Source organism: Tupaia chinensis, unplaced genomic scaffold, assembly GCF_000334495.1.
Source record: "Tupaia chinensis unplaced genomic scaffold, TupChi_1.0 Scaffold000175_1, whole genome shotgun sequence".
In the NCBI taxonomy this organism is placed as follows: Eukaryota; Metazoa; Chordata; class Mammalia; order Scandentia; family Tupaiidae; genus Tupaia; species Tupaia belangeri.
The window spans coordinates 3905953-3916490 of record NW_006159650.1 but is presented as its reverse complement, the minus strand read 5'-3'; the positions used below and the strand labels follow the sequence as shown (position 1 = coordinate 3916490).

The following is a 10538-nucleotide window of genomic DNA, read 5'->3' as shown; positions in this document are numbered from 1 at the left end:
TAGAAAAACATAAAAAAATACATCATGATTTCCCCAACGACCTAATAAAACACAGAATATATTATACAAACTAAAGTAAAACCATTCATTATGTCATTTCCCATACTTCAACCATTATCCCATGATTCATCGTCTACAGTTTCTTCCTGGATTCAGGATATACTCCCATAATCTAGCTGTCATGTTTCCTCTGGGGAAATGAGAATTTTTTTTTTCTTTTTTTAAAATAATTATCTATTTATTTAATTCCATTTGTTATTATTATTTTTTTATTTGACCCAAGAGAGACAGAGAGAGAGAGAGAAAGGGAATGCGAGAAAGTAAGCTGCCAGGTCCGAGACTCAAACCATGGTCGGCCATGTGGGAATCCATTGCCTTTAACCACCATGCCACCTGCCAGCCTGAGAGTATTTTTAATGCTTCCTCCATGGTCATCCCTGGTACTGATTTAGGGGGAAAGGGAGTAGAAACTAAGGATGCTTTAGAAAACCTGATTGTTCCTGTTAATGTGCTGCATAAGACATTACTCCAAAATTTAAGTGACTTGTGGCTGGCCCTGTGGCCTGCTGGTTAAGGGAGCTGGCTCCCACATGGCCAACCATAGTTGAGGTCCCAACCCTGGTGGGTTTGGCACATGAGTGTGCAAGCCCAAAATCCGAGCACATTGGAAAAATGGAGAAGAGATTGTGGCATGACCATGCCCCACCAAGGGTATTTTCTCTCTCTCTCCCTCTCTCTCACTCTGAGTACCCATGCCTTCTAGTAAATTTAAAATTAAATGTGAATGACTTAAGAATGACAATGTTAATTGCATTCATGAGTCTACAGTTTAGACAGGGCTGGCCAGGGATAGCTCATATTTATCTCTCTTGGCATCAGCAGGGGTGGCTTGGAGACTGGGGGCTGGAATTATCTGAAATCTCACTCATACATCTGCAGTTGTTGCCAGATGACAGGTAAGGTCTTAGCTAAACTGTTGGCCCTCATTGTGGTATGAGCTCCCTCACACCTTGGTGTCTGGTTTCCAAGGAGAAGAATGGAGAGCACATGCACCCTCCATACTGCCTTTTATGACCTAGTCCTGGCAATCATACAACATCACATCTGCCTCACTCTTTGTCACAGCAGTCCAGGGCAGTTCAAACAATAAACCCCACATCTTGATGGGGAGTCACATGGTTTTGGAAGAGCATACAGGACAGAAGTTTTGTAGCAACTTCAGGAAAATATAGTCTGCTACATTAACACAAGTCATTGGTGCTTGAGTTTGGGAGATTCTGGTGCCAAAGACCAAAATTTCTTCTTCTATACTTTGAAACTCATTTTCAGTCATCCAACCCCCAGGATCTAGGCCCATTTCTGGATATGGGCCGAAGTAAGAGGAAAGATGTCAGCCTTCCACAGCTCCCAAATGAGGTACTGCAACCCCAGCTTACACTCAGGCTGCAATATGACTCCTGCCAATGAGTGTGTTAAGACGTTGCTTCCTAGCTAATATTTGGAAGCCATCTGCACTGACCATATTGTGAGTCCACACCATGGTGCAACTTCCCATTTCCCTGCCACCTGATGCACTGTGCTTGTGAGTAGTCTTTCCTATGAGTGTTCCACAAGCCTTCCATGAGCATTCCTTGCTATGGGTCTTCCTTCTTATTGCTCTTGATTAACTGATTGAACTCAATCACACATACATCCTGAATTCCGTTCTAAGCCTGTAAGACTTCTGACCCAGCCCTGTCATGTGAATCCAGACGAAAGCCTGTGTTCCAAGCCTGGAGAAGGACCACCCTACCATGCTGATTCCTTTGGATCCCAGCCTTCCCTGTGCCAGCCACATGTCCATCAGCAGTTTCTCATTTGCCTCCTCCCTGCTTGCTACTACTAACTGTTAGGTCATTGGAAAAGTCATGACGCATTTTTGCATAGAAAAACAGAAAAATACTTCGTGGCTTTTCCAACAACCCAATTGACGTACTGACCCCGTCCAGAGCAAATCAGAAATAGAACGTTCAGAAATAGAATACATTTTTCATATAATCTCCCTAAACATCAAAACCTTTCTTGTCTTAACCAGTGTGCTAGAAAAATTACCCCAAGTGTTTTACACAGCATCCCTTTTTCTTAAACATAAAATCCAGAATATATTGGGATGGTAAACTTTCCATGGCAAAAAAAATTCCAGCATTACTGTTCTTTCGGTTAAATGTTACCACATGAGAAAGAAATGAAAGATGTACTATAACAAACATTTTTACTTCTGGAAATTTAAATCCTAGAAAAGATTAATGTTCTCATGCTTTATCAAACATTTATGTACCTCTGATAATGAACTAAGTCTATCAACAAAGTGAGTATAAAACGTACACCCTACAATTTAATAAATAATACTCTGAGGCCAGCAAGTGGCATGGTGGGTAAGGTGCTAGACTCCCCCATGGCCACTAGTGGTTCAAGTCCCTGATCTGGAGGCTTAAAAAATCACACTGGGTCTGTGTGTGTGTGTACATGCCCAAAATCCCAGGGCAAAAATGGAAAAGAGATTGTAGTGTGGCCATGCCCCCAAGGGTGATTTCTCACTTTCCCTCTCTCTCTCTCCTTCTCTCTCTCTCTCTCTCTCTCTCTCTGGCAAGCACACATGTCTTTTGACAAAAACCTAAAAAAAAAAAAGTAATGTTCTTTGTTTTCTATACTTCAACTATACTTTTTCATGAGCCCCATTCCCACAAATTAGGAGTGAACTGGAGATAGACACAGAGTGGACTCCTATCCCATTCTCATTTAATTAAAAATAGCCTAGGGTTCTGCCGCATCACCCCCTGTCATAGTCTTGTGATTGACAGAGTTGGAGCCTATGCAGCTGTCAACAGTTTGAATCCCAGCCACAACGACTTGAAAAACATGCTGGGCACATGTGTGTGCATGCCCCAAATCCCAAGAAGATGGAGAAATGGAGGAGAAGGTGTTGAGCATGACCATGCTCCATTGGCAGCTGCTTTCTCCCCCCACCAGTCCCCCACCCCCATCTCTGTCTCTCTCTGGAGAGTACATGTGTCTTCTGGTGATTTAAAAATAGCCTTGGGGGCTGGCAGGTCGGGTGCAGTAGTTTGGGATGCTGGACTCCCACATGGCTGACTGCAGTTCGAGTCCCAGACCTGGCACCTTGCTTTCTCATTTTCCATTTCTCTCTGTCTCTCTCTGGTCAACTTAATAATAATAACAAATAAAATCATTCTTTTTTTATATATATAAAAAAGCCTTATTTGAGATTGTCATGGTATTTTCTGGTCCTTCCCTCCCATCCCTCTGTGGAAAAGCTTCTGGGCACAAGGAAAAAACATCCATGTCCTGTACATGGTGGGAGATGGAAGCTTCTGGTCCATGCTCTGTCCTGTGACTCCTGGCTGTACCTACTTCCATGGAAGTGACTGTTTTGTTTTGTTTTGTTTTTCCTTAGTGGAATAGAGAGAGAGGTAATTTTGACAAGGTCTTGCCATTGCAGTCACCTTCCCCTAACTCCACAATGAACGTGAGGCTTTTTTAAGGACTTGAACTTTCCCTGGGCCACAGCAAGACTTTACACACTGGGACTTCCGAACTGTTGAAATGCTAAGATATTTCTCATCCCCTAAATACCTTTGGCCCACAGATTTGACTGTAAGGGGTACAAGGAGACCAGACCTCACTCACTCCCTTTCTGTGTGTATGTATGTGTGTGTGTGTCAGTCTGTCTGTCACACACTCATGCCCCTGAGTCCTCCTTCCTGAATTTTTCTAATTCTACAGTGGGAGACACTCTTAATTCATACACATCCAACTCTCTTGACTATGGCTGTTACTAAAACTCAGAGATCTTAAGTCCAACAGACTTGCTTCTTCTTTTTTATTTATTTATTTATTTATTTATTTATTTATTTTTGGAGAGGTTTTGCTATAGGGCGTGTGCACTTGCCAGAAAGACAGAGATCTTGGGCATGCATGCACAAACGCCTAGCCTGAGGTTAAGCCACCGGGTCCAGGACTTGAACCACAATCGACTATATGGGAGTCCAGTGACATAGCCATTACACTAACTGCTGGTTCCCCTGATACAACTTTCTGCACCGATGGAAATATTCTATCTGCTCTGCCCAGTGCAGTGTCACTGGTCACATGTAGCTACTGAGCACTCGAAATATGGGTAATGTGACAGAGGACTTTTCTTTCACTTTAATGAATTTAAATTTCCTGTGGTGGACAATGCAGAGGAACAACAAATTCCAAGGTCCAGGCTCATGGGACAGAAAGAATACAGTGAAGAAGCTTACTTGCAAGGCACTGCAAAAACATTGTCCCCATCACAATAAGGTGCCACTTTGTTAAAAAGCTAGTACTTTTTGATATCAGGAATGGTAAACAATGATAATAATCCATATCTTTTATTCAAAGGATACTGAGCTTGCTTAAAATTTTTTAAAGAAATCAAGGTTGATAAAAACAAAAATTTACAGAAAAAAATTGATATTATTCTTTTTAGGAGAAGGATCGTGAGCTGGAAATTAGAAACATCTATACTAATCGAATACATAAAAATTTACATGACAAAGACGAGTATCCAAAAGGTATGTTCTAGTTACTTTTCTTAAAATCTGTTTTTAAGTATCTAGTCAAAGTTTCCTTTTTTTTTTTTTTTTTTGAAAATTTTCCTAATTTTTATAGCCAAAATAATGGATTTTTTTTTCTGGAAAGGTTCTTGCTGTAGGGCATGTGTGCTCGCCAGAAGACAGAGAGAGACAGAGAGACAGAAAGCGAGAAATCACCCCCAGGGGGAATGGCCATGCCACAATCTCTTCTCCATTCTCCTCTCAGGATCTTGGGCATGCACACACATGCGCCCGGCCTGAGTTTAAGCCGCTGGGTCCAGGACTCGAACTGCGGTCAACTACATGGGAGTCCAGCAACACAGCCATTACGCTAACTGCTGGTCCCAATAATGGATATTTTTAAAAAATCATCTTGGGGGCCAGCTGTCTTACTTTCTCTCTCTCCGTCTCTCTCCATTTCTCTCTCTCTCTCTGTCTGTCTCTCTCTCCCTAGTTAAATTTATATAATAATAATAACAAAATTAAATTAAAATAATTCTCTTTAAAAAATCATCTTAGTAACTGAAATAAATTTTGTGACTCTAGAAGATAATGAAACTGTGATAGGGTCGAAATAGCTGGTAAAAGAAATATTCTTCTGTTTTCCCATGTTCAGCTCAATCTTTTATGTCTTTATTCTAAGTGAGGTGAAAGTATAACTTCTCAGTTTGAAACCAAACATCTGCCAAAAAATTGACATTTCCAGGTATATCTGCTAGCCAGCATTTTATGGCTTTTTAAAATGAATTTTATGGAGGTATACTTGATCTCAATAAAATACACCCATTTTAAGTGTGCAGTTCCACGGGCTCTGGCAAATATTACACCTATAACCATCACCCCATAAGGACATCGAGACTCCCGCCTGCCCCAGAAGTTCCCTTGTGCTGCTGTGCTCTCAGAAGTCCCTGCTTAACTGAGGCCACTACTGACTTCCCTTCTGCCACAATAGCAGTTCGCCTGTTCTGGAATTTCATAGACGTGGACACACATGGTGTGCACTCTCCCATATCTGTCTTTGTTCAGCACAGTGTTTCTGAGACTCATCCATGTCAGTGCTATTATCGTTAGTGTGTCCCTTTTCATTCCTTACTTTCTCCTTCAAGGTAATATGTACTTATTTCCCCCCAAGATCTTCCAGCATCAGATTCTTCTCAGAAGTGCAACAGAAACACTTTCCTGTTTTAGCAGAAGTCATTACATGTTTATTTCCAAAGGTGGCAGCCTCACACTCCCTTGCCTCCCTTTCTCTGATTCCGGGTAATCCAGAGAAACAGCTGCCAGGGAAGACAATGAGTCAACCATGGGGTCGTTTAAATAAGAAAATATTTCAAGGAAAGTGAAGTCTGGATTTAGTGGCCAATCACTTCATCACAGACAGTCCAACCATGGACGATCAAGAGCTGTGCAGGCTCTCACCATCGCATATCTGAGTTTTGAATCCCTTCGGCAGAAGACAGCTTTGTCCTCAAACGGCAACACTGCCTTTTCTAACACCTGCTTGTTCTGTGCTCTAACACAGTGATACCCAAAACCCTTATGGAAGGAAAGAAGACAGAACAAGGGAGATGGCAGGGAAAAGAGGAAACTAGAAAATGTTATAGCTATATTGAATATCTTTAAAATACCTAGTATACTTTGCTTTATTATTACATTGCATATTTCCATGTTATTTTATATTTAATATCACAATATTGCTTCCAAATATAAAATATGTTTCTTACATATGGTCTACCTTTCTGTAGTTTCTTCAACAAAATCAGTACAAGCAGACAGAAAAAGTTTGTTATTTATAAGTATGAGACACCAGGGAACCCAGAAATCAGAAGATGTTCTATCTTTGACAACCAAGGTACAACACATTTTAAATCTCACAGTGCTAATTAAACATTTCTTAACAAAATTAATTAGGCTACAGTCACCTTTTTTGTTTGGTTGGTTTTTTGTTGTTATTTTATGAGACACCAAGTAAACATGGGAGAGAGAAAGGGAGAAGTTACTGTTTTATTTTTTTTTAAGAGAGATTTTTGCGATAGGGCACATGTGCTCATTAGAGAAACAGAGAGATAGAAAGCAAGAAATCCCCCCCGAGGGAGGATGACCATGCCACAATCCCTTCTCCATTCTCCTCTTGGTATTTTGGGCACACACACACACACACGTGCCTGGTGTGAATTTAAGCTGCAAGGTCCGGGGCTCAAACCATGGTGGACTAAGTGGGAATTCAGCAACATAACCACTACGCTATCTGCTGGTCCCAGGGAGAGTTACTTTTGACAAGTCTCATGATGTCACTATCCTGCTACCCTAGCCTCTCAATTAGCTAGAACGACAAGTGCAAGCCTCTGCACCTGGCCTCTCAGATGGGGAACTAAACCCAGGCCCTTCCTGCAACTCTGGGCCGCACCCTCCTCCTTGTACCTTTGTAGATGAGCTCTTTCTATATAAAGTAGTTGGGTCTGGCCTGATGGTGTTGTAGCACACTTTCCAAGCAATGCTGCATCCGTGTGGAAGATGGCAGATTCTGTTCCCTGCTTGATCTGTGCACACCAGGCACACACACCTGTGATCCTGGTTAACTGGCAAGGCTGAGGGGGATTGTGTGTGAGGTCCTCTTGAGGAAGCTTGCCTTTCTCTCTCTGTCTCTTTTCCCTGACTATTATGAGAGAAATAAACTTAAAAATATATGTATGGGGGGGGGGGCGGGACCAGCAGGTGGCATGGTTGTTAAGGTGCAGGATTCTCACATGGCCAACCACAGTTCAAGTCTTGGACCTGGTAGCTTGAGAATCATGCCAGATGTGTGTGCATATAAGCCCAGAATCCTGAGAGAATGGAGAAGACGGGATTGTGGCATAGCCATCCCCCAGAGGGTGATTTCTCACTTTTCTTCTCTCTGTCTCTTTCCAGTGAGCACATGTGTCCCATGGCAAAAATCTAAAATGTGTTTGTGTGTATTTGTATTCATTAGAATAAAATATAATTTGAAATTATGCAGACCACTTCCCAAAGTATGTTTGTGCTCCTTTTCAAAATTGTAGGGTAAACAGGCAACAGGTAGCATTGCTCATAAAGAAAAAACAACTGAAATTAACCATGAAATTCCTCGCTATGTCAGTAAACCACCACAGGAAGAGGATGTTAAGAGAAAATATGAAGGTAATTTTAATAACTTTAAAAGTCTTTCTTTCTTCATATTTGGTTTTTTAATATCATGAATTACTACATGTGTATATAAAACCATACATAAAACCTGTATAGAACTTGCAGAATTGTAATAAAAAGAGCACCTTTATACCTAGCACCCTACTTTGAAAGCAAGCACCAGTGCTTCTCAGAACACCCTCACATCCATCACCTTCCCACCAGAAGAACCACTGTCCTGGATGGTGGCCGCCCTTCCCTCACAGCTCCCTAGTCTTGTTCCTCTACGATAGATTGTTCAAGTACCTTACCAGTACTATCACAAAATACCACATGGCAAACTGTGTAGTTTGAGTCCCAGACCCAGCAACTTGAAAACATGTCGGGCACATGTGTGTACGTGCCTAAAATCCCAAGAGAAGAATGAAGGGATTACTGCATGGCCATCCCCCTGGGAGTTTATTTCACACTTTCCTTCTCTGTCTCTCTCCGGTGAGCCCATGCACCCTAAAGCAAACTACTGGGTCATCAGAAAATTCATGACATATTTTTCTATGTTTATCTTGCAAAAATGTATCATAACTTTTCCAGCAACCCAATAAAAATAGATAAGCAGATAGATAAAATTTCTAAAGCATGTTAGTTAAAATTAAGGGAAAAAAAAAAAAAAAACCAGACTGTGGCTTAAATTAGCAATCCTTTTTGCCACCAGGGACTGGTTTCATGGAAGACGATTTCTCTATGGACCCAGGGGATGGGGTAGTTTCAAGATAATTTAAGTACATTACACTTATTGGGCACTTTGTTTCTATTTATTGTGTACTTTATTTCTATTATTACATCATAATATATAATGAAATAACTATACAACTCACCATAATACAGTATTCACAGCCACATCCCAGAGTTAGCATCACCTCACCTTCACCTCTGATCATCAGACATTAGTTTCTCATAAGGATCACACAACGTAGGTCCCTCACCTGTACAGTTCACAAGGGATTCACACTCCTGTGAGAATCTAATGCTGCTGTTGATCTGACAGGAGGTGGAGCTTAAGCAATAGTGTGAGCAATGGGGACCAGCTGTAAATACAGATGAAGCTTTACTCCTGTGCCCACTGCTCACCTCCTGCTGTGGGGACTGTACTGTGGTCCAGGGGTGGGGGACCTCTGACTTAAAACAACAGACATTTATTTTCTAACAGTTCTAGAGGCTGGGAAGTCCAAGATCAAGAATGCAACAAATTGGTTTCTGGTGAAGACTCTCTTCCCAGCTTGCAGATGTGTACCTTCTCACTGTGTACATGCCCTTTCCTCGGTGATTGCACTCAGGAGGGTGTGGAAGGAAGCACCTGCTCTCTGGTGTGTCTTTTTTTTTGGGGGGGGGGGTTAGGTTTTTGCTATAGTGTATGTGCACTTGTAAGAAAGAGACAGTGAAAGGGAAAGTGAGAAATCACCTGCTAGAGGTGACACAATCCCTCCTCTTTCATTCTCCTCCTGGGATTTTGGGCACCTAGGCCCGGGACTGGAACTGTGGTTGGACATGTAGGAGTCCAGTACCTTAAGCACCACACTACTTGCTGGTCCCAGGTATGTCTTCTTCTTCTTCTTTTTTTTTTTTTTCAGAGATTTTCACTGTAGGGCGCGTGCGCTCGCCAGAGAGAGACATAGAGACAGAAAGTGAGAAATCACCCCCCAGGGGGGATGGTCACACTGCAATCCCTTCTCCTCCATTCTCCTCTCGGGATCTTGGGCACGCACGCACACGCGCCCAGCGTGAGTTTTAAGCCACCGGGTTCGGGACATGAACCGCGGTCGACTACGTGGGAGTCCAGCGACATAGCCATTACGCTAACTGCTGGTTCCCCTTCTTCTTCTTTTTTAAGAATTATTTTATTTAACTTTACTTATTTAATTTGACCAGAGAGGGACAGAGTGAAAGCAGTTGGCCCTGTGGGGGTCCAGCGCCCTTAACCATCACACCGTCTGCCAGTCCCCCAGGTGTGTCTTCTTAAAAGCACAATAATTTCATAATAAGGGCTCCACCCTTATGACCTCGTTTAACCTTAAACCTCTCTAAAGGTCCCATTTTCAAATATAGCCACACTAGGGATTAGGGCTTCAATGTAGGAAATACTGACCTAAGAAAGTGGAGAGGGGCACAAAAATTCAATTCATAACAGTATCCTTAAACAATATTTTGAGCTTTGAAAAACTGGGTAGCAGAGTCAGTCCTGTAGCCTAGTAGCTAAGGAATCTAGATCTCACATTACCTTGATTCTAGTTTTTAGTTCTGGCCCCAGCAGCCTGAAAAATACGCCAGGTACATGTATGAGTAAGAGGCATCATTACCTCTACTAAACGAAGATTTCTCAGAAAACATAAGCTGATCAGACCTCTGGTTTCAGCTTCCCTCAATGTACAAAGGCCCAAGTAGTGGGCAAGGTTTTGAGTTGTCCTGGAGACAGAAAAGCCATTAGCTGCAGTGCTGTTTCTAGCGGGGCCCCCCCTGGGCTGGTCCAGGTGGGTGGAGGGAGGAGTGTGCTGCTCCACATTTCCTGTTCTGAGATCATGACAGCTTGCCTCCAGCACTCAGGTCAAAGCAGAGCATTTCTGTGCAGTGCGAGGGTCCTGAGCTCGCAGGATGCAGGGTATGACAGAGTGCAACCCTTACCAGCCCAAAGTCATGGCAGGCCAAGTCCCTGCTCACCTGGCACTTGTCATTTAGAGGTAAAATGGGACAGGGTTCTTGGTCTCTTCACCTCTGGCATGC

At 42.5% G+C, this 10538-nt stretch overlaps 1 protein-coding gene across 1 annotated transcript in view; it reads left to right on the top strand.

Moving 5' to 3' along the window:
* Positions 1–1132: 1132 nt before the first annotated feature.
* Positions 1133–10538, top strand: part of LOC102471524 (lebercilin-like protein) — a 12369-nt gene continuing 2963 nt past the window's right edge. The window contains exons 1-4 of the mRNA XM_006146295.3: positions 1133–1416; positions 4514–4598; positions 6365–6471; positions 7661–7778. Of these exons, the coding sequence (XP_006146357.1) occupies positions 1366–1416; positions 4514–4598; positions 6365–6471; positions 7661–7778 (361 nt within the window). The 5' untranslated portion in view covers positions 1133–1365. The remainder of the gene's footprint in view (positions 1417–4513; positions 4599–6364; positions 6472–7660; positions 7779–10538) is intronic.